At 35.7% G+C, this 22,787-nt stretch overlaps 3 protein-coding genes across 10 annotated transcripts; 1 reads left to right on the top strand and 2 right to left on the bottom strand.

The window, feature by feature from the left end:
* The first annotated feature begins 136 nt into the window (after nt 1-136).
* LOC124304564 (elongator complex protein 6) lies at nt 137-2,681 on the top strand. Of its 2 annotated transcripts, none has more exons than XM_046762957.1 (3): nt 137-448; nt 626-745; nt 1,057-2,681. In XM_046762957.1, the coding sequence occupies exon 3, from the start codon at nt 1,073-1,075 to the stop codon at nt 1,925-1,927; it is 855 nt and encodes a 284-aa protein (XP_046618913.1). In that variant the 5' UTR covers nt 137-448; nt 626-745; nt 1,057-1,072; the 3' UTR covers nt 1,928-2,681. The 2 variants fall into 2 exon arrangements, with proteins under 2 accessions (XP_046618913.1, XP_046618912.1); XM_046762956.1 differs by having other exon boundaries at nt 138-448; nt 626-693.
* On the bottom strand, nt 2,440-12,029 carry LOC124304561 (kinesin-like protein KIF19). 6 transcript variants are annotated; one of them, XM_046762952.1, is made up of 15 exons: nt 12,001-12,029; nt 11,696-11,730; nt 8,598-8,669; nt 8,366-8,476; nt 6,973-7,176; nt 6,253-6,402; nt 5,904-6,113; nt 5,194-5,657; nt 4,960-5,126; nt 4,739-4,893; nt 4,464-4,677; nt 4,255-4,405; nt 4,080-4,124; nt 3,782-3,934; nt 2,440-3,586 (listed from the first exon to the last, which is right to left on the bottom strand). In XM_046762952.1, the coding sequence occupies exons 4-15, from the start codon at nt 8,474-8,476 to the stop codon at nt 3,508-3,510; spliced, it is 2,103 nt and encodes a 700-aa protein (XP_046618908.1). In that variant the 5' UTR covers nt 8,598-8,669; nt 11,696-11,730; nt 12,001-12,029; the 3' UTR covers nt 2,440-3,507. The 6 variants fall into 6 exon arrangements, with proteins under 6 accessions (XP_046618908.1, XP_046618904.1, XP_046618903.1 ...); XM_046762948.1 differs by lacking the exons at nt 11,696-11,730; nt 12,001-12,029 and adding an exon at nt 10,209-10,938 and having other exon boundaries at nt 3,782-3,926; XM_046762947.1 differs by lacking the exons at nt 11,696-11,730; nt 12,001-12,029 and adding an exon at nt 10,209-10,927.
* A 2,723-nt stretch (nt 12,030-14,752) lies between these two features.
* On the bottom strand, nt 14,753-21,794 carry LOC124304563 (pH-sensitive chloride channel 2-like). Of its 2 annotated transcripts, none has more exons than XM_046762954.1 (9): nt 21,455-21,794; nt 17,916-18,108; nt 17,542-17,756; nt 17,139-17,221; nt 16,862-17,017; nt 16,597-16,752; nt 16,196-16,361; nt 15,926-16,112; nt 14,753-15,835 (listed from the first exon to the last, which is right to left on the bottom strand). In XM_046762954.1, exons 1-9 carry the CDS (start codon nt 21,541-21,543, stop codon nt 15,563-15,565), a joined length of 1,518 nt encoding a protein of 505 aa, XP_046618910.1. In that variant the 5' UTR covers nt 21,544-21,794; the 3' UTR covers nt 14,753-15,562. The 2 variants fall into 2 exon arrangements, with proteins under 2 accessions (XP_046618910.1, XP_046618909.1); XM_046762953.1 differs by having other exon boundaries at nt 14,755-15,835; nt 17,542-17,771; nt 21,455-21,793.
* Between the last annotated feature and the right edge of the window lie 993 nt (nt 21,795-22,787).

Below are 22,787 nucleotides of genomic sequence, written 5' to 3'. Positions count from 1 at the left end.
ATAATATGCGAACATAATCCTAATGGGGAAACAATAGATTAATACGAATGATTTCATTATTAATCCTATTTCAAAATTGGCAACGCTGATAATAAAAGGAATATCGAACGTTGAAAACAGCTGATGGCGGGCACATTTACAGCCGTGTTCACGGCTCACGTTCGCTTTCACGTTGCGCGTGAAACGTGGAGCGTGCAGGTGGAGTGTGGCTGATGAGTACACAACCACGAGGAGTCAAAAAACTGCACACACACACGTATAATCACACATGTAATCACACGTATAGAAGCACACATACATATCAATAAGTTGGACAGCTAAGAAATACCTCTTCATCAGCGGAGAGTTTTACTTTTTTTTTAATTTTTTTTTGCCCCGCATATAACTTATTCAATGAAAATTTAATTTTCGCTGAAGGAAATATCCGAACGTTCGAAAAAATTGAAAGGTGACAAAATTTGGAAATATAGTTATTTTTTACTTTAATGTCTTTACTCATAACTTACTGTCAAGTTCGTTTGAACTGTGCACGCGTTCGAATTTTTGTTAAGTTAGGTTAGGGACGTACTGTCAAAATCGAGTAGAAATTAAATGCGTTTAACAATCAAATATTACTTTCGAACAGATTCGATTGGCAGAAGAAAAACACTGGAAGCTGTTCTTCGCGTATCTATTACAAAACTAAGCAGACAGGTGCGTAATACTTTGGATTCTTTTCCGGCTACACGCGGTCACGCGAATTCAAGTAATTATAAATCCACAAATATTACGAAGTTACGAATCTGAATTATAATTGTTCTTTTCTGTGAAAACAGTTTCATAAGTTTTGTATGCAATAGAATTCAAATATATTTGCAAAACTATAAATTCACAAATAATAACCAAATCAAATTGCATCACGTTGTCTTGTAATTAATTAAAAGATAGAGGTAACTTGTCAATAAATTTCCGAAGATGCGTATGCTTGTTGTTAAAATTTGGAAATTATATTTTTCAAACTATGAACTTTTCCCCGTTAAATTTGTCAGTTAATTTCAGTATCTTCTACTTTTCTAGAAACAAAATCGACAAAATGACTGACTCCGTATGCAGCGCACTGGGAATTGACAGAGTAGACATGTGTGGTAAAACAATACTGATAGAAGAGCAGCATGGAAGCGATGCAAATTTTATAGTAAACGCTGTTGTTTCTGGCTCCCTGCAAAAGAGCCAAGGAATCTGCTTGGTCCTTTTCCACAACACGTTCGGCCACTACCACAATGTAGGAATGAAGCTTGGCTACAACATGAAGGTTCTGAAAGAAAGAGGGCAGGTGACGGTTGTTGAGCCTATGAAAATAGCGGCGAGTAACGTAGAGGATCTGGGACACGACTCTGTGGACGCAGCTAATGTTGATCTGACAAAAACTGATCGAAAAATCACAAACACCGAGGACATCGGTATCCCAGATATAATGAAGCTGGACACGATGCTTGTGCGCCAGCTTTTTTCACCCGTTAGAAACAAGGTCCATGAAATGCTCAAGTCGATGGGATCTGTCAATGTTATAGTCGACGATCTGAGCCATTTGTTTGACATGAGCCTCAGCCTAAGAGATGTCTGGTTCTATGTTAGGTATCTCAGATCCTTAATGGAATTTGAGCCAATGATTTCCGTTTGCATTATGACCCACACGTATAAAGCTGATCCCGATACTTGCCAGCCTGACATGATAGCTATAGGCCTAAAGCACATGTCCGATTTAATAGTGAGTGTCGAACCATTGAGTACCGGGCATGCGAATGACGTTTCAGGGAAGATAAATATTCGATGGAAAGTTGACGAAGTCAGGAGGAAGTATCGCTGGGCTGAGAAAACGACTTATTTGTATAAGCTGCTAGATCGTCAAGTGAAAATGTTCGCACCTGGTTCGTCGTCGCTATCGTAGTATTTATTAAAAGAACCGTGTCAAAGATTTTCTTGACTTTGTTCGCCTTCTTTGTCGCGGTTTTTTGCTTTTACATACGTTTTTTCCATGTTATTTTTTTTTCGCCTCCATCTCTTCTTTCGCCTACCGTCGCCAATGATTGAAATTTTCGCCTATTCATATACCGCAATGTTTAAACATCATTTTATTTTATGGATAAAAAGCTCTGTTGAGATTCGTTTTATTCTAATCGCGACGGTTGTGCAATTTATAAAGAAGAGTAACGAGTATTTTTAAATATTAATGCGACAACAGGCATTGTGAGAATCATTTTCATTTGCAAATTTAACAGTTACTTTTGAGCGAGAAAACAACAGAAGAAAACGATGTATTATACAAGTGTCAATGATATGTTTTTTTTTTGTTTTTTTTTTATTACAATTCCGTTCAACATTTTTACCCGACTTATTACGTTATATGTATTTATTGAAATATAGGAAAAAGTATAAAAGAAAAAGAAAAACTCGTTAAACTGCCATATGCACTTTCGTTTTATTTATTTTTATATAATATTGAAATTTCCTTCCACACGTTTTTGACCTGCAAAAATATGTGCAAACAATTGGTCAGAAGAAGTTCAAGTTTCAACACATCGAATTTGTCGACGTTTAAGAACGTAAGAACAACAATCATCACAGCATCTCGTTCTATCCGATTCATAAAAGATCAACTGGTATAGTTGCTAGTCGGTATTTTCCGGTATAGATAAACCAATGGAAACAAAAAAATACACGACAAAGTAGTAATTGTCATGACAAATTCAAAACAATAATCCCAGTACTGATATACTGCAATATGAACTGTAATTGAGCGCAATGTCGATATGTATACATTTGAAGTTCGTATGTTGTATGTATGTAGGTATTGAATTATTTTGTTTCAAACTATGATACAAAAGAGAAGACTACTGATTTTTTTCAATCTCTTCATTAAGAAGAGTGCAGCGTTGACTGGATTATACCGAACTAGAATTTTGTCTTAGCAAATTTAAATTTCCTATTATATCGTATTCAGTGTTGAGTTATACTACAATCTCACGATAGTGATAGCATTATATTAAGGTATGCATTTGGTTTGCCACTCGATATACTTTACCTTGCATTACAAATAAGGACTAAATTACTTGTTGTTCAAATATATTTATGGTACATAGTCAAAAGATAATCTACCAGCTTTGACGCATGAAGGTAAATGATATGTTGCCTAATTAGGTATAATAAAGTCAGTGAAGTCTACGTATGTATACGTATGTTAGATACATACGCTTTGTGCGACTGACTTAAGCTGCACTTTTCGAAACCAGCTCGTACACTTATTTGTAAATATTCTCTGAAACGATCTCTGCTAGTATTCTGCATTCTCATTAATTACCAACATGTGCGATATCCTCATACTCTGAATTCTCTAACCCATTATCTGTTCAGTAGTTTAAAATTCGTTCCTCTTAATTCTACTGTGACTTCCGCATCATCTTCGTCCTCATAATCAGCTGTGACAGTTTTCACGTATCGCTCGGGATACTGCAGGTCGTATTTTGATCGTCAGGTGCTATTTTTTTGGAAGCTCGTACCGTAATTAGCCATGCTATTTTCACTAGTTGTTCGTCTTAGATTTTTGTCGCTGTAAATAAGATAGAATCCAACAATCGGTTTCACTTTCAAAAGCTAGTAAAGTATCGTAGAATCTTCTTCGCACCTTTGCCAATTCTGGCACTGAAGCAACGTGCAACCTGCTATGAATTTACTTAAGAGTTTGTGTGACGGAGAAAAGAAATCTGAAAGGTTCTACCATACAGTGACGATATTATTTACGTACAAATTTCTGCTGCCAATAGTTGCCGAAATTGGTGGGAACAGGCCTGCTGCTGATATTAACGGATGTACAGGGGCCCCCATTATTTGGTTGACGTCTGTCGATGGCTCTCCGATTTGGGGTAAAGGCGAAGGTTCCCAATCTGAGTCTGTTGAACTATCACATTTAATCAATACCTTATCGATCTGCTAGAGCCTTACATTCCCCACCACTTTGATCACATTGCAAAATTACAGAATTACGGTTTGCAATCAAGCGTACGTCGCAAATTTACAATGACATGTGTATCCGCATTACCTACCTACTATTCCCTCGAAAATCGGTGCTCGTAGTTTCATAGCCATACCTGAAAAAATGTCACATAATTTTCGATTCAATAGAAATCTTGTGTGAGCACCATTGTTGTAAGAACAATTTTTTGGTCTTGTTTCTCAGTTTACCTTTCTTCGAACAATTTGAATAGACTAAAAGTAAACCTGGTAGATATTGGAGGTAATTTTCTTCCAAGACTGGAATTTGTGCCAGGCGAATCGCTCAGATTAGACTCAGCATATGCAGCGGCATGAATTTCTTGCTGATACATTGAATACAGTTCTTGCAAATCGGCAGGTAGAGTTAATTGGCCATCTGAAATAATGAAACTAACTAATTCAAGCTGAATACATGAAGGGAGTTCGAATAATACCTTCCATCAGTTGCCTCTGTCTGGTGATAATTTCCTCCGATATTTGGCGCTGTCTATCATATCGTAAGATTAATAATTCGCGTCTTCTAAGCTCGTGTTGTTTGACCAATCTCTCACTCTGCAGCATCATTTTATCTGCTTCAAGTTCATGAACTCGCAGCATAAGAGCCAACAATTCTCGTTCGTCATCTGAACTAATTCGGGATGGAAGCTCCTTAAAATAAATCATACGTCTAATATAAAAGACAATAATTGACCACTAATTGTTCACTTACATCTTCAAGAAGTAGGCTACGCTGACGGCAGTTTTCCAGCTCTTGATCTGCAGCTGCCCTCAATTCAGAGTAGCGCTCTTGTTCCTTGTTAATTTCAGCAAGCTCGGCCCACGCGTGCTGCATCGCTGCATCATTTTCAATTTCTTCGAGGAAGTCTATTGTCAAATTTACAATAGAAGTTATAAATCTACAAGATAATTTGTTCGCCAAACGGAACTGACCTCTGTCATCGTCGTAGTTCTCTGTTCCTAGGCGACGCGACGTTGACCCTCTAGTGGTTTTGTACAATTTATTATTTCGTGACTCCCACTGTGATATGATAGAATGCTGTTGTTCTGCTGCCATTTTCAATCCAAGGAGATGGCTATCCAATTCCATAAGTTTTCGTCTGATGAAGAGTGAGAAAAAGAAGCATTAGGAAAGTGATGAAATATATTGCTCAGCGATTCACATACCTTAATCTCATTTGCTCCCTGAACGTAGATACGATTTTTTCCCTAAGATTTTTCAGATTACCATCATGCTCTTCGACACCTGAATTACTTCTGGGACGGTCATCCTGCATCTTATTACGCAGCCTGGATATCTCGCTTTTGAGATCGCTGATGATATTGCGATACTGTGAAACATGGTAACTGACGTCGAGAACGTTTCTCTCCACTTTGTTCGATAACCGATTTGCTCTGTCTGCGTAGGCCAGGGTATTTTTACTCTCATCACGGTGGCTGCTTGATGGTGAAACATGGGCAATCATCACTGTACGACAGTTACCACTTAGCGCCTCTTTCAACAGCCTCGTCAATTTCGAATCCCGATAGTTCACATATCGTGCACCACCAGACAGTGCATTTATGCAATTACCAAGCGCTAACAGAGACCGGTTTATATGCGCTCCCTCTTGAAGACGTTTCCCTTGATTCTGAAGAAGGTAGATTCAACAGGCTTATTCCTTTGTTGCATAAATTAATATTTTACGGTCAACTTATGAAACAGTTGAGTTATGGATGTGTTCCAAGTTTTCATCGTAGCAGAATTTTAGTGTTAATGTTAGTGAATGAATAATAAACTTCGGGGACTTGGGTCATCCAAAAATTATTATTGTTTAATCAGTCAATTAAAATAATTCATTGGAAAATTCTGTAATAGATTCGTTACCCTAGCTCACCTTTGTTTGCTTCGCCCTTTCTGACCCCGCCAAGTCGATCATGAAAAGGCGCGCCTGTTTAATGCGAGTTCTAGCACGATCACCCTCCTGGATTGGATGGGTTTGTTTCACTGTCACGCTGAGAAGTGCGTGACTTCGAGAGGATGTTTTGTTAGCTGCAGTTGGTTCCACGGTTCGTGCTCTATTTCCTTTGTGCAAAAGCTGCATTACCTGAACGATAGGAAAAGAAAAAGGGAAATGAATATTCACTTATTTGATCAGTTCAGTTGAAATAATCAGTGTACTATACTACACTCTCGACCCCTTAGAGTTCAAAGGATTAAATATTTTAATAAAGTGTTATACATACCTCCTCAGTTGAGTTTGTTGAGATTTCCGAAAGCCCAGACACCTGAATATTACGGCCGCGCGAATCTTCTCGCAATTCCAAGTATCCCGTTCCAGGATTCAATAGATCTCTGATATTCTCGTTGTATATTTCCATGTAGGACATAGTTACCTGTACGAATGAAACCGAAAGATCATGATAAGAAATGTCCGTATAATTGTAAGTCTTAAATGTACATAAGTTTGAATTTCCCGGTCGAAAGAGTTCACTTTTCTTTATACTTTTCGACTTGACGCGAGACTGATTGTAAATCTTTTCAAATTTCTGACGGTAGAAAAACATACCTTTACTCGATAATGGGTTCGAGATTTTTGCTTTGTGAAGAAAGAGCAAAACGAACAAAATTGATTTCATAGTTCGTTCTCACACTCACAATCAATCCATAATGAAATTATTTACAATTTTTTCAAATCTTAATTAGTCTACTGAAATTCAGACCTTTTGATTAAAGGATTAATTCGAATGCGAATCCTTCTGCCGTTGGAATTAAAATAACCAATATTCGCCAATTACAGTTATATCGAATTTATAAGTAAAATTTTCACTACCTGCTGCTGTTAGTTGTGAACAAGGTTCAAACTTGACAAATGAAAAGTTGTGCTACAATTGTGAATTTTTTGAAAAAAAAAACAGCAATTCTGTGATCAAAATTGATTGTTGATAATGGGTTAATTAACTCACCGCGAATTCTACGTTTGTCGGAAGTTTTTGGGCAGCGAGAAATATGTCGTTCAAAGCTCGGACCATGACTCCTGGTTCAGATGGGCTTCCAACCATCGTATGAGTTTTTCCAGCTCCTGTAGCTCCGTAAGCGAACACCGTCGCATTATAGCCGTTCAAAACATCTTGAACAAGAGCTTTGGTTGTTCCATCGTAAACTGCTTCCTAAAAAACGTTCGTGTTACTAAATTTAACGGTCCGTTTTTGTGTTTATATATAAAAAATCCTGTCAGTAACGTATTCATCAAAAATTACGAAACACTTTGTGACGATTATCGGAAATAAAATTTGTAAATTTTGCGAATAAACCATCTGGCGATTTCTGTTAGTTTAGAATTTGCACGATATCCTGGAATTCGAACAGCGCGGGGCGAGTTCGCGACCTTGACTTCATCCTGGGGGCTGACCTTCACCCTCGCTGGTGAACACGTGACTTATTATCAACGTGCAAGTGACAATTATTCTATTACGCTGCGATATATCTGTGTATTTTAAAAAATTCAAAATTTTCGACCCCCAGTATTACTTTACGGAGTTGAACAGATCCCAGATCAATGCAATCCATTTGAATTTAGATTTAGTAATCAGGCCGTTATATCTTTGCGTGTTTAGATACAATTACGATTAAACACGCGTTCTAGATGGGGAAATACCACCGGACGTGAGGAATATAAATTTCGATATACGGTGAAGGATTTAAAAAGAAAAAGAGGAAACATTACGATTTTTTTTTTAAATATATCTGAAGCAGTTTCTCTCGAAAAGGAAGAAACAAATATACACAATCCTCAGATGATCTTTTTTTTCTTCCCTTAAGGTGAAATTTGACATACCTACATTGCTCATACGTTATAAATTTTTATCTGCTCATGTAAGCTTGTTCCACAATATCGCATATAAGTTTTTTCTAAATTTTACTGTTTCACAACGAGTTAAGAAAAAACTTAGAGAAATATAAAATTTCTGCTATCGATGTTTTCCATTGTTTTCATTTTACATTCGTTACGTACATACGTACACACTACAAGTACATAACGCGAAAATATTGACGTGCGAGCCAATATTCCTGATGGAAAAAAATCAATACCGTTATACAGTATACAGTATACACAAAATAGTTACGGTACTCGAGATAACATGGAATATTTACGCATTTTACACCAACGGTGGTTATGAAGAAATAAATTTTTGACCGTACTGGTATAATGGTGAATGTTTTTTAACGAATTTATAAACAGAAACTACTAATGGCATTACCGGCGAAAGCCTGAAGCTAATGTGTACACCGATTTAATATTAGAAACTTTACACTTAAAAAATATATATATATATAAGTACGACACATATTTTTTACCTGAGTTGAATCCTCGCCGAACGCAATATCGTAGAGATATTGGCGGGAAGCGCCGCGCTTCTGACGGAGAACATCTCCCTTCTCTCCGTCGACTTCCTCCATGACAACCATCTGTATACCATCAAACAGACAAATGATGCAAGACTTTCAAGAAATAACTTTCAAGAAAAGAGCCGATTTTTTTTTTTTTTATCATCAACTGCCATTAATCCTAAACCTACTTTAACCCTACCTTATCATTAATTGCATGCAATACCCTCGTCCCATCATCTTCGGAGTTCAGCGGCCTGATGCGCACTGCAACCTAAAACGATAATAGGCAATTTTAAAATTAGATAAAAGATTTCGATTTTTTGAAGCGACGTGAATTCCAAAATCGATAATTTTAGTAAACATACAAGGAAAGTTTTGGACACAGATCCCTACTAACAACACTTACCGATATTTCACCCGAGACTCAAACTCTTTTCTGCGCTGACTGAGGTGGTAACGTCATCGCTGAAAAGGGTTTGAGTCTTGGGTGAAATGTCGGTAAGGGTCGGTAATAAAAGTCTGCATTCGGAACCCGATTTTCTATTCTACTAATTTTTATATAGTGAGGAATTATCCTCGCCCAATCATTTTGAGTTTAAAAATACATCATTTGATATGTATGGTGAAACAAAGTAAAAGAGTTTATACAAAATTGCAAGCTTGAACTATTTATTTTAATCATAATACTTGATCAGTAAATGTATTCTTCAAAATAACTTGTGTATAGGAAATTGTGTAAAAGAGGAATGAGGATAACTAATTATTAACAAAACCGGATGTACTACCCCAAATTAATACCCGTCATAGCAGAAGACCGACGTAATTATTGAAAGATTGATGGTGGTCGCACTTGCGATCGCTGACCATATTTGCTAACGCCAATTACACGCGTAACCCGCATATCAATTATGTATAATGTGAATTTATCGATTTTATACAAGGGCAATTAGAGACATTTTTTACCCCTATTTGACGCGTCAATCTCACTTTATTATCGTGCTTACATATTGTACCTATACTACTATATATACCCCCACTTCCTGAGAAAAATTGTACGCGGGGCTCAGCAGGATGTGGAAATTTTGGTAAACTCACGACGATATTGTTGTTTTGTCGACTCACCATCGATTTATCGTTACCTCACTATCGATTATTATTTGTACCACATTAATTATAGGTGTTCAAAATTCCTCACACGTACATATATACGTATATTATCACTTTACGACATGATAAATCTTCGTTAATAAACGCGTTATTACAAAGGGTAAATGTGAAACGCGCGATTATTTCAAGGACCTTTTCTCTAACCGTAATCGAAACACGTTATCAGGGCCAATGAAATAATTTTCACGGTATTTTTACAAAAATTGAATACCCTCAAACATGATAATGTTATATATATAATTAATCGTGTGAAAATTTGACACTGTAAGTTAGAAAACTTTACACGTCATCTATAGTTTGATCAATTTCACCTCTTATGATTACATACCGATTACAAGGCTGTTCATTGACAATCACGTGCAGATACCTCGAACACGCGTTGGTAAATTTGCAAGCAAATCTGGAAAAAGTTTCTCACAAAAAACTTCCAAAATTCTATATATAGGTAATTGCGAGGAATTAACTCAATGGCAACATTGATTTCTATAGATTTGAGAAAACGTTTTCGACACACGAATATTTCGAACGCTACAAACAATTTGCAATCCATGGCAATTGGAAATTCCTATAATCTACAAATTTCGATGGAAAAAAAAGGACAAAACTTTGACGAGAACTTCAATCTTATAACTCATGAAATTACCATCAACTTTTCCTCAGTGATGGATCTTTGTGGTCGATTAATAAGGTCATGTTGACCACTGCTGCTGGTACTACTACCGCTTCCACTGCTATACTGCGTCATTTTCTTATTACATACGGACAATATGTGTAAAATTATAAACCACTGTTGACAAGCCTAAGCTATCATTTATACCAAAGTATGTAATCACATGTAATAATAAAATGTGTCAAAACTTTTATCAACTTTACACAACACGTGCTGTTCATACATGCATTATAATCGCAAACTAGTTCTAATGCTCAAACTTTATCCACGCTCTACTCCGCGCCATGTTTCCCTTTGCACTGTTTATTAATTGTTTCACCTCACTGGTCACATAATTTTTTCCTAATTTTCTTTCCTTTTTGTTTTTTTTTTTATTTTAATTAATTCGTTTTCCCATACATCTGTTTATTTTCGATACAGGTACTCAGTGTTCAAATTGAATCCCAACGAAACGGAGTACATAATTGAAATTGAACGATGACAGTTTTTCTTTTTATTGCAGCGGTAATCAAAATAATAATTTTTGGCCGATTCAAGGCAACGAAGGTTGGCCCCGATACTTTTGCAAATTTTTTCGTGCTTCGCTTAGTCTTGACGCCCATCGACTGGGTGGTTGGGCGAGTCGGCGTACCTGCCAGGTTATTCACAAGGACACGGGGTGCTGGCCGCGTGTCCAAACACCCGCGGTTTTTACTTCAGCCCTGCGCGACGGCCAACTGGCACATTTTAAATTCGTTTGTTCCATTATTTATTCTAGGTGCTTGAGGGGATTACAACAATTTACAATATTCTCATCCTTCAATCGAGTTTCAACGACTGAAAAATTGCTTCGATTGCAAAAATTAATGTAATTTAGGGTGTCAGCGATTCGATGACAAAATCGGTAAACAAATCAAAATGAAACTAGGATATTTCCAGTCTGCATTTCTCTTTCATGACCCCCCTTCTCACGTGGTACAAGATTTTATAGTGAACATGTATAAGCTTGCATATTGTAAGTAAATAATAAGCGTCGGTTGTTACATATAGTTGTTAGAAAAATAATATTCGGATCGCATGCGTTCACGGGGTTGCTATTAAACTGCACGCATCAAAACCGTCTTAATAATAAATCATTTTGTCATAGTATCAAGTGATTCGTTTTTTAAATGCCTAGCCGTGTTTTTTGCTTCCTAATTTTTTGACGCAATAATCTCTTTCGAGATAAAGATATAAGGATATAAAGAAACAATCATTTTTCGATTGCATAACTCATTTCAATATGTATTTCCAAAGAGAACGTGTACGAAAAAACATTGAAAAGAAATAAAATCCACGTGGGCCTTGATCGATATAAAAATGGGAATTAACAAATGAGGGAAAAAAAAACACAATTATACCCATCCAAGGGAAAGGTCAAGTCAATGCACTACAGATCGCGTGTACATGTATATAATATCGATTCATAATAGAACACTTACGCGTTTCTCCCGTGTAATACTGCGTCCGCATATGCCTGTAATAATTAAGCGACAGGGTGAATTCAAAATCATATCTATTCATCTTTTATGCAAAGATGTTATTACACGTCTAAATGCGTGCAGAGAAATTAAATAGTTTTTTCTCCTCCGCGAGTGATAGCCTCACGTAGTCGCGCGGTCAATATTTGCACTTTACTCGCGGTAAAATTACATACGCCTACCAGCTATACTTACGATATCAACAGAACTAGCAAAAAATAGTCAAATGCCTTGTAGCTCTGATCGCGTCTGGGTCAATTATTTACCTATCCGTGTAAATTGCAGCGATGCGCATTGTCACTCCAATTCGTTGTACACTCAGTATCGATTTCGTTACCACCTGTGTAATGTTTTTGGTAATATGCTCTATGAAAATGATGACACCCGCAACGCTGTATACGGGTACAATTTCCTTATAAATCATAAGTATAATAATGATAATCTATACGCTAAACTTGACAATGAACGTACGATTTTATCAATGATTGATTTCCTGTCAGTCTTTCGGTCCGAATATACATGACATATGGCCGAAACGAAGGTCGAAAAATATTATGCGTATATAATCGTTAATTATTACATCGCGGCAAAGTAAACTTGACAAAAAGAAACCTGTATAATATTCACAGGTATATTCGTAAATTCGGAATACAAGCTATTATTTTACCTAGTGGCTAATTATTTATATTTTTCGTCAACTTTAAAATTAATGTGAGATTCGGTGACACAGGGATGCCAATTCTTAGAACACAACATATAATTTTTGGATAACTGATCGATCAAGATTATTCAAATAAAGTCCAATATGTACCGAATTCTTGGTGCAACGGATGACGGTCGTGGAAAAGGTGAGTAAACACCTGAAAGAAAGAAAAAGGAAAAAGGGGCTGCTAACGGCAAAGAATGATTTTCGCTATGATTAAAAACATCGACAATCTAACACCATTGCATGGACATCAAATAAAAGGTATATTCATAGATATATGTGTGGGGGGACACGCGAAATAATCGATGTTACCGTTGGCGGCCAGTTCTGTTCATGAAACGAAACACGTTATATATAGTATGCACCACCTTGGCAATCGATAAAAAATGCAAGTACCGTGATGTAACGAATGCTTTATAGGTACAACGATTAGGGTGTAACAGTTGGGAATGTACAGGATACATTCTGAAATATGAATAAGTGGCAGAGTGCATATTGCAGGTCCAATTATCCTGCACGTTTCAACCATATAGTTCAGTGGCTTCAACCGCCGCGCAAACATCAAACGTTCCCTGTACAATATAATATGAATATACTTAGACTAACATTCGCGTTGCTGGGATTAATTGCGACGGTTTGGGGCGATCCAAGGTTCAACGATATCGGACAGGTTTTTTTTTTCAAATTTCGTATACTACAGTAATAGTCCGACACGTAGAGCTATCTCACCGACTAAAATTCAGTGTTTGTAACAATTAATCACCGGATTTAGGATCACCTCAGACTTTCAGCATTACCTGCAACAATACGAACGTTTTTTCAGGTACCTCAATATTCTTGGTTTGTACCCTTAGTGGATAGTGTACGGTAACGTCCATTAATGCCTTGGGCTTCCGGGTAACTTGTTTTCGGTCCGAAACAAGATGCGAGTTCGATTCTATGCGAATTATGTGACAACGACTCCCAATCTCATACCGGCGGCATCGCCAGGCAATGTCACATAATTCGTACAGAATCGAACTCGCATTTTGTTTCGGATCGAAAACAAGTTAGCCAGAAGCCCAAGGCATTATTGAACATTACTGTACTTACACATACTCAACAATATAATCGTTTTCCTCTACAAGAGTCAGAAGAACGAGTACGGAAAAAAAATGATTACACATTCCTTGCATTGAGGAACAACTTTATACTATCCCAGTTCTTATTCACGGTTGGACTTGAAATATTTGAAAATGAATTCAGCCAATTTGTTTTTGTTTAATATATCCAAACAGCATCTATATTAGATTGTAATATTTTTCGCTCTGAGAAACTGTCCTATATATTATTATCAATTTTAGATCATCGATTAAAGAATTTTGTTATTAAAAGGATTTCACGTTTCAACGCAGACTATATTTTACCGAAATCTTGACCAAGTCTTGAAGCCATGAAACACTTTCAAACATTGATTACATCGGAGGTTGTATGTGTGTACAATTAGAATAACGCTGTTAAAAATGTAGCGTGTTCGAGTACTTAATTGCGCCCTAATTCACGTAAACGTTAAACCTTCTCACCTTGGAACGGTGTGATGATCCAATTTTTTTTTATATGCATTGGCCAGTTTAAAAGAAACCACATTTAGTTATTAACGAAATTGCGTCGGCGGTGTTGGATGAGGGCAAAAATGGCGCGCTGACGTCACGAGAATAAAATGACTTAATTGTTAGCTCATACCATCTGTGTTATCTCCAGTTAATTGATTCAATAAAATAACGTCAGACGTTTTGTGATAGCGGTTTATGCCGCTGCTCGGTACGTAGTTTTGTATGTAAATGCACTGCCGGAATACTTTTGATATTGTCTGATAATTTTGCAACACCTTACAAGGTATAGATCCTAGTTTTACGAAACAACCAACGACAAATGCAAACGAATGATTTCGTATTTTGACGATATCTGAGGTTTCTAATAATTCGAGAGACCGTTTAAATTCATCCATACGTGAAAACGGTTCAACTGTATCTCAATAGGCTGAAAAAATATGCATATGGTATATACATTCAAACATATATACGTATATGCTATGTGATGTGTAAGATATGTATGGAACTATTCCATTGTCTGCATTATCGATCTTCGTGTTACACGTCTGTTTAAATTTCCGAATATTCCTCACCACGAAGAAGGTAAGCACGCGCGCGATGTTATCATGTATGAGGAAACGATAGACGAATTTGAAAATAAAATTAGACTTTTAAATAAATCCTGTTCAAACTTGCACGTTAGAAGATTGTCTGGTATAAAAATTGAATATGGGGCAGGTTACACATTGCCAAACGCGTTGTTTTTCTTTCTTTTGATTTGTTTTTTTTCTCCTTTTACACAACTATTGATCTTCTCGGAAGATAAATTATTTATGCTTATTCTAAATAGCAGTGGGAGTCAATGACTAAACTCTTACATTACAGTAGTTATGGATCAACAGTGATCTTGATATGCAAAATTAACGAAATTTTCCTCCACTTCGTACTGGTATGGGTATACTTAAAATGCATAGTAATACTAGATCGCGGTGTTATCTGTTATACGAATGAGTAGAGTATTTAAAAGAACGATAGTCTCTGAGTTGGCTTTTTGTTGTTCTTACGTGTAAATAATTTGTGCTAAATCTAAGCATTCGCACGTAAGCTAGTGGCACACGCTGCAGATATAAGAAACAAGTAAGATTCGAAAATACGATCTCACTATGTTATAATAAAATTCGTCAAAATATAAGTAAAATTTAACATTGACACCAAGTTTGATGCATCGAAAGTAAAGATGATAAAACGTGAATAAATAAAGATTTAATACTAAAGTGAAAAAAAATACTAATATTCTTGCTTGCTACTTGAATATGTTCCAAGGGCTACAGTACCGAATAAGCATAGACCTATTACTCTACGATTTGATTAATGCTGCTGAGAAATAGATTCTCTAAACGATTGCGACTCAATTGTCAATTATCACTAAATATAAAAACCTCTCAAAACTTTCACAGTTTCGTCCATTAGGTTTTTTTTTTTACATTTCATGCCGGTACGAATGTCTTCCGAAAATAATTCACCATGCACGAAAGTTTGGAAAAGCTGTTCTCATATCCAGATAAAAGACCAGTAAAGAACGTTGAATATGAGAAACGAGACTGGGAACACTATTCTGCTACGCTTGTCTATCCACTGAGCAATCTCTTGTGGTGTCATAGTGGTAAAAGTTGTTAGATTAGCGAGAGTGGCTCGTCGTGTTGGTGGCTTTGGTGGAGATACCGGTGCAGCTATGGTATCCAAAGTCACGATACTTCCACCAGAGTCTTGCTCTCTGTCGTCTTCAATTGTGACAGAAGGAATGTTCATGCTGCTTGGGAAACTCTGCGAAATAAATATAGTTCGTATGATTATAAATTTGAAATAAATAATTTACCTTATTTCCGGAACTACTGTTATTAGAGATTCACTTACGTGCACAGTCAGGTAATTTTGACTTGTGTAAACCGAATCATTTGCGTTTTCATGATCCAGGGAAGACCACGAACGCGAACGTTCCAAACCGGTAGTATTTTTCTGAAATTGCTTTCGAGCAAGTCTTGGCGTCAACGTTGACTTCAGAATATACTTGCTGTTCACCTTTTTGAGGGGCACATTTTTCCTGGTGATAGAAAAAGGTGAAAAAAATATTTAATTGTTTCTCGCGTGTGACGAATACGGTTTAATAGTAATAATAATAATTACTTTCTTCTGTAGATTGTATTAACAAATGCAAATTCAACCATGGCGGCAAAAAGGAAAATTGTGCAGCCCAAAAACCAGATTTCACTTGCTTTTATATATGACACCTTAGGCAGTGAGTTTTCGACTTTGGATGCAAGTGTCATGAATGCCAAAATTGTATTCGTTCCTGAAATGCAAATTCATTCAATTATAGTAATGTACAACGTCAGAATATTCGTGGAAAGGCATACGGACTAGACGGAAATACTACTTCGAAATTCTATTTAATTATCATCCAAATTGATATTATAAAAAACAGTCGAAAGTAAATGATAGATTAGACACACAAAAGTTATTATTGATTAATATTTATGACATAAGAATGCAAGTAATGAAAAGTAATAAAATGTGGGAAGAAATACCTAATACGATTCTTGGAGGACTCGCGTCCATGTGTAGCCAAAACGACACCCACGAAATAACGACGATAAGAATCGAGGGTATGTAATAATCCATAATGAAGAATCCCATCTCGCGAGCAAGCTTGAAGGTAATACTTATGGTGCTGAAGTTTCCCGCTGTAACATTGCATAGTGAAAAATGATATTTGTAAATAATTCCATGTGCCAGCTGTAAATAGTAAAAGGAGAAAGGAATTTCCAATTAAAGTATTTAGAAAATACAAACCAAAATGACCATAGTGCTGTTGGGCAACTGTGTACGAAACGTCAGACTCATTCACCCAATAAGTAACAAGACTATACTCAGTTAAATGCAGCTCTTTGGCTAACAGTATTGGAGAGTCATCCCACACCAATTTCATTTCATGAACATTGTTCGACCCTGAAGAGAAAAATCATGATTTCAAAAAAGATTCTAAACATATTTAAAACACATTCAGGATAAAAATTTTATCTAACGAGAAAAAAGAGATTGAAGTTTAATTCATATAATTCGCACGTACAGCTCTCAAAACTTAGCGGACACTCTTGAACATCAAATGGAAATTTTTCCAGTCGCAAGCCACAGTTGAGGGTTGCCGCTAGTCTGAAAAACATATATAATTACCGATAAAGATTGGAAATCGTTATCAATTGTTAAAACTCAGTCAGAATTTGTTCTGGAAATTTTTACAACGGTCTTGTTAGACGAGATCTGAAAGACTATTTTTAAACTATTTTGCTCGTGCTTTTGACACGAATTTATCAGCAAAGTATAAATATGTCACAGCGTTAGTAAATCACAATGAAATGCATACAACGAATCTATCAAAGAAATAACTTTGATGTTCTTATCGCATCAGCAAATGAATTTATAAATTGTCTCAATTATCCGACATTAAAATTACTCAAGCATGATTGACTTACCTGGAGGTGAGGAGAACCGTACCATTGGGATCGATAGATATAAGTAGATCTTTCACACCGTTACCCATTATGACGGAGCTTCGTTCATTTGCAACATAAACCGAAGGAGTCCATATAAGGTCATGAGCTGATTTGCCTCCAATAATTTGTGGCAAATGAGGAGCAATTTCGGCAAACCTCAACCTTTTGTCAAGGTACCGGAACTGCAGCATCATCTGTATGTCAAATTGCTGAAATTATAAAATTATCTTTGAAGAAAGAAATTTATTATCGCAAAATGGGAAGAATCTATACATCTATTCGTCGGCCTGTTTATCATAAGTATACTGATCGTCCGTTATAAAATATTTTACGTTAATTTTAAACTACATTACCAGTGTTTTTGCCATGTTCGATTGTATCGTATATATATAAGCTCTCGAAGCGACTATGATTGGGTCAGTATCATTCTTTTCACCCGGTGGACGAACCATCTTATCGTAGCGGCAATCATTTGTTAGCTCAATTAAAAGTTCAGTCTGTGTAAAGCTGCTTGCACCATTTAACGCAGGACAACTCCCCTGCATTCTGTAGCAATAAAAATAACAATGAATATTTTTAGTATAGGACAATCCACACGTATTTTCAGAAATTCTAGGCGACATTATCATTCTCAAATTCCCTGTAAACCTCTGTCGGTAATCAAAGACAGTGAGGCATGTTTGAAACATTTTCATTTTATTTTCCCCAGAGGTGAACAGATTTATCCGCCAAACATATTCGTACATATGTTACTGGACGAATCGTTTGAGGAGGGGAAAAAAAAAAAAGTAGAATTAGAAATAAATAGCGTAACGAAAAATATGAGATGCTACGCATGAACTAAAACTGAAATTAATATTCAGCAAGTATCTTCTCACAAATAATGGTTCTTTGTTGCATTGTATAGTTTCCAGATGACATAAATGTCGTTTACATAAACTACAGCACATGACTGAATAATACAAGCGAATATGATGCACGCATATACACAAATATACGTGTGGGTCCTGTATATCGATACGGTAAGAAAGAATGATTACTAATTAAAAAAATTTGCAATCATATATTATATTCCCAATTCTAATTTTTCTTTCGACACGTTATTTGAATAGGGATTAACATCGTCACGCAACATTTCAACAATAATTTAGTAAAATCAAATCACTATTTCACAGAAAGAATTAAATATGTCAAATAAGTGAAATGAAAAAAAGCAAAATAAGGCGAAGCAAAAGATGTGTCGGAATTAAATTTTCAATTTGACAGTAGAGGCCATCATAGATCTCAAATATAACGCATTATTTTCTACTACAATAACAGCGTGCATCACGGGATCCCTGTGTACTGTAAACAAACCTGTTTAATTTAGCATGTGTATCGAAAGATAACAGTGGTGAAATGTGGCATAAAGGTACACCTTACAATTAGAGATCTAGCTAGTAAATTGAGGCAGAGAATCCGCAGCACGAAGTGTGTGTGCTCAATAGTGTAAATTTACAATTTGTTTATATTGATGGTGTAGTATAATTTATAGTGAACACACATTCTTCTCAGTGTGATAAAATAAAACAAACTTAATAGAACACATGTGACCATGTCGGGCAGAGAGAAAAAAAAATGTAATAAATAATTGAGAAACAAAAAAAAAAAACCGCCCAACATCAAATGATACATTTTTTTCAACCGTTATCTATTACACCCGGAAATTTATAGTATATACATGCTAAATATTCGCTCACATTGTGACGTAGCTCTGTTTTCACTTTGCGTCACATTTGTTTAACTTGAATGCGTCTACAATGGTAACCACCCTGTTTAAACTGGGGCTTAATAATGTAAAATTTTTTAAGAGCTGCATTTATCTAAGTAAACCTGGGAACCGTAAAACGTTGAAAATCAGCCTGTACAAAGAGAATAGACAAATAACAATTGTCTAGAAGTTGAAAGAATAGGGATCGTTATTTTCATTGAGTTTAATCAAATTGGAACAACTCTAAATTCGTATAAAACTCTAAGGAAACTATCAACATTTTAGAAAATTAGGATCTATGTTCAAATAACGTTAATTCCAACGATAATATTGTCATTCAGTTTTATTTGCACAGGTGAATGTTACCTAATTATTCCTACAGTTGGTAGAAATTTTGTTAATTAGTAGACAAATATACAGTTTCTTTTCAATATCCAGACATTGTTAAAATACACGTCAATGTCTTTTTTTTATTAATAATTAGGACAACGAAATAATGATTGTGAGCACGTTCTCCGCATATGTGAAAGATGTTATTTTTTTTTTCCCAACAGTTGTTGTTTTGATAATTCCTTAGAAATTTTTACTACGTAACAGAGGACAAAAAATCTACTTGTCGATTCCTGATTTCAGAAAGTAAGAGCTCAGTAATTATTGATTTTTTTTTTTGCAATCAACGCCTCATCATTCCTCTCTCACATTTTATCCTGTAATAATTTTCCTGTTAAAACTTGAATCAGATTGCTACTCAAGTGACAAAAACTAGCCGTGTACTTTTTTTTTCTCCTTATTTTCTTCATGCCTGAATAATTCGATAAAACGGGTATGAGAAAGTGGAAACTTTTCTTTTCAGAGTATTATTGCAAAGAATGCCTGTAAAAACTGTAACCACATTGTTATTGTGAAAACAGAGATGTTATTGAGATTTTTTCTCTTTTTCTTTTTTGACCATTAGTGCAGCAGTTTACATTAACTATTGTTCGATTAATCGGTTTGTACACTCTGTTGTTACAATAGTCACCATGTATAAGAATCATGAATCTATTCTTTTCTTAAAGCATAGCGAAGGCTGGATGTTCCGCTCTAATAACATTGAAAGTTTCCGTCGTTTTACACTTCAATAAAACAAATGTTTTTACGCTAGCTAGGTGATAAGGTATTTATATAGATATATACGATGGCTCCTCCATGCCCAATAACGCTTAATGTACCTAATCGAGAATTGTGGTAACGTGCAATGAATTGGTACGGCCATGAGGACATACAATAAACGTAACAGTCATTAATGTAACAAGGAAGTCAGTAGATCCGATTGTTCTTCAGTAACAATAAATACACTGCTAAATCTTACAAAAGTATTGCACAAAATTTACAGTCTATACACGTGCAGATTTTTTTTTTCCACAGTCCTTTCCTAATCAAATACTTCACGATCATTACCCACAGTACGAGTGAATATTGCGTGCAACTTATTCTCAAAAATTGGTCAGAACCTAGTCGTTTAAATACAGTGAAGTTCCATCAATGAAATACTCATTTAAACGAGCTAAAAAGGTTCTCAAGCCGGTCATAACAAATCTTTGTACTCCATAATATGTGCATGTTATGCATACACATAATATTCGGTCTTTGATAAAATATTCTTTTGTAATAAACGTACGCTAATTCGGTTTTAGGTACTAACCACGTGCAACAGGAAGTTCACCATTGTTGATACATTTGGCGCAACAACACCAGACTCAAACTCAAAGGTAGTATAAATTCATTTCAATGTCACGAAGTACCGCGCTAAAAGAATTTGTCACCATGGTATACGAATTGAAAAATGTGAAAATAGCAACAAGTAAACATGTTTTATGTGTCATTAAAAAACTAATAAACCGAGTGCAAAAATGTGTGTTTTAACAAAGATCGTTCGGTATTTGACACGTAGGATGTCACGAGTATATGTTATGACAGATTAAGAATATTACCCACTCGGCGAGACTTTAACAATAAAATAAATAATATACAAAGCATTTATTTTTAATAACCGACAAGTCAACTGTGCCAATAGTATTACTTGTAGGAATAAAAGAATTGATGGGGGGGGGGGAATAAAAGAATAAAAACAAACGACAACAGAGTGAGAGAGGGACTTACGCATCGACACTTTCCACCAAACAAATTTCTTTCAATGTAAGAAGTATCCCCCAGAGAAGGAAGATGATGCACCCGTCCGAACGAGCCATTTCGAGCTTCTTTAACGACAGTCAGATTATCTCTGACCAGTTTTTAACACAGAGGCGCTTGGTATTCAGTCTGGAAAGCTTGCAGGAGAGGTGTATGATCAACAAAACGAAGTGGCTCCCACTTGGCACAGTGCTCTGCTTAGAGTACACAATCATACTGAAAGACTAGGCTGGGGTAACAACAGCTTGGTATGCTCAAGGATTACCAGCTGCAGACGTTTTCACATATCATTTTCAACAATGTAAGTATGTATACGATTAAAAAAAAAAACACAACAAGAAACATGAAAAAAAAAAAATCAACTTTTTTTTGCCCACCATTATTGAGGACATTTTCATTTAATGTTATGCAAATTTGGAAGATCCGGATTGTTAGTAATACAATGCTAGATAGAAAAAAGAAGAAACAAAAACCAATTATTCTTACAACAATTTGTTGTTGAAAATCGCGACAAAGTGTTCTTTGATCAAGCCTTAATTTTCGTGACCGACGTGCTTTTGTACAAAACGTTAATTGCGAGTTTCAATTTGAGAAACTTTAGTAAATAGGTAGACGAAACGAAGAAAACAAATTTAAGAAACGGAAGAAGTTAAGAGATTCGAAAACGTGATTACTATCAATTGCTCAATCATGTGAAATGAATCGCATTTACGTAATATCGTTCACATTGCAACACGTGCTGCAAAAACAATCCCATGAAAAGAAATTTAACGTACTTTTTTCTTTAACGATTTGTCCAGCAGTTGCGCGAGTTACGAAGTTTTATAAAAATATCGGATTCATTAACTGATTCATCGAAATTGGTAATTAATACATAGAGTAATGAACTGACATAACATGTTTTTTTTTTAAGACAATAGGAATGTTTGACTAATATATAAGCAGCGACAAGGAGTCACTCATTTATGCTAAACAGCAAAGATATACTGATGAATTCGTGAAAATTGGACTGAAATGATAAGAAAACAATACTGCAACTCTTTTTTTTCACGTTTACACAAATTAGAATAATTCGCAAGCCATGATTAAGAACAGTGAAGAAGTTATCCAACCTCGGAATATTGAACAGTAAATTTTCCGTAAACATCAATGGTTCAAGAATAGTTTCAAAACAAGAACTGCAATTAGAAAACAAACATTAATTTTCAATAAATGGCGATAGCAAGAATGCTTTTTGCAATGATTTTCGTACAGATGACAGAATTTTTATCTAAAATGGCCACTTTTTCAACAAGCCGACGTC

The sequence above is a fragment of the Neodiprion virginianus genome, chromosome 5 (assembly GCF_021901495.1).
Source record: "Neodiprion virginianus isolate iyNeoVirg1 chromosome 5, iyNeoVirg1.1, whole genome shotgun sequence".
Classification (NCBI taxonomy): Eukaryota; Metazoa; Arthropoda; class Insecta; order Hymenoptera; family Diprionidae; genus Neodiprion; species Neodiprion virginianus.
The sequence above is the reverse complement of the archived record's forward strand: the minus strand, read 5'-3'. Positions and strand labels throughout refer to the sequence as shown.

Coding starts and splice junctions, on each gene's coding strand:
- LOC124304564 (XM_046762957.1), top strand. CDS start 1,073: ATGACTGACTCCGTATGCAGCGCACTGGGAATTGACAGAGTAGACATG.
- LOC124304561 (XM_046762947.1), bottom strand. CDS start 10,310: ATGACGCAGTATAGCAGTGGAAGCGGTAGTAGTACCAGCAGCAGTGGT. Junction 8,477..8,597: donor TGCATGCAATTAATGATAAG/GTAGGGTTAAAG, acceptor GATGGTATACAG/ATGGTTGTCATGGAGGAAGT. Junction 5,658..5,903: donor AAAGGGCGAAGCAAACAAAG/GTGAGCTAGGGT, acceptor TACCTTCTTCAG/AATCAAGGGAAACGTCTTCA.
- LOC124304563 (XM_046762953.1), bottom strand. CDS start 21,543: ATGGCTCGTTCGGACGGGTGCATCATCTTCCTTCTCTGGGGGATACTT. Junction 17,222..17,541: donor ACGGTTCTCCTCACCTCCAG/GTAAGTCAATCA, acceptor TATGTTTTTCAG/ACTAGCGGCAACCCTCAACT. Junction 16,362..16,596: donor TCCTCCAAGAATCGTATTAG/GTATTTCTTCCC, acceptor TTTGCATTTCAG/GAACGAATACAATTTTGGCA.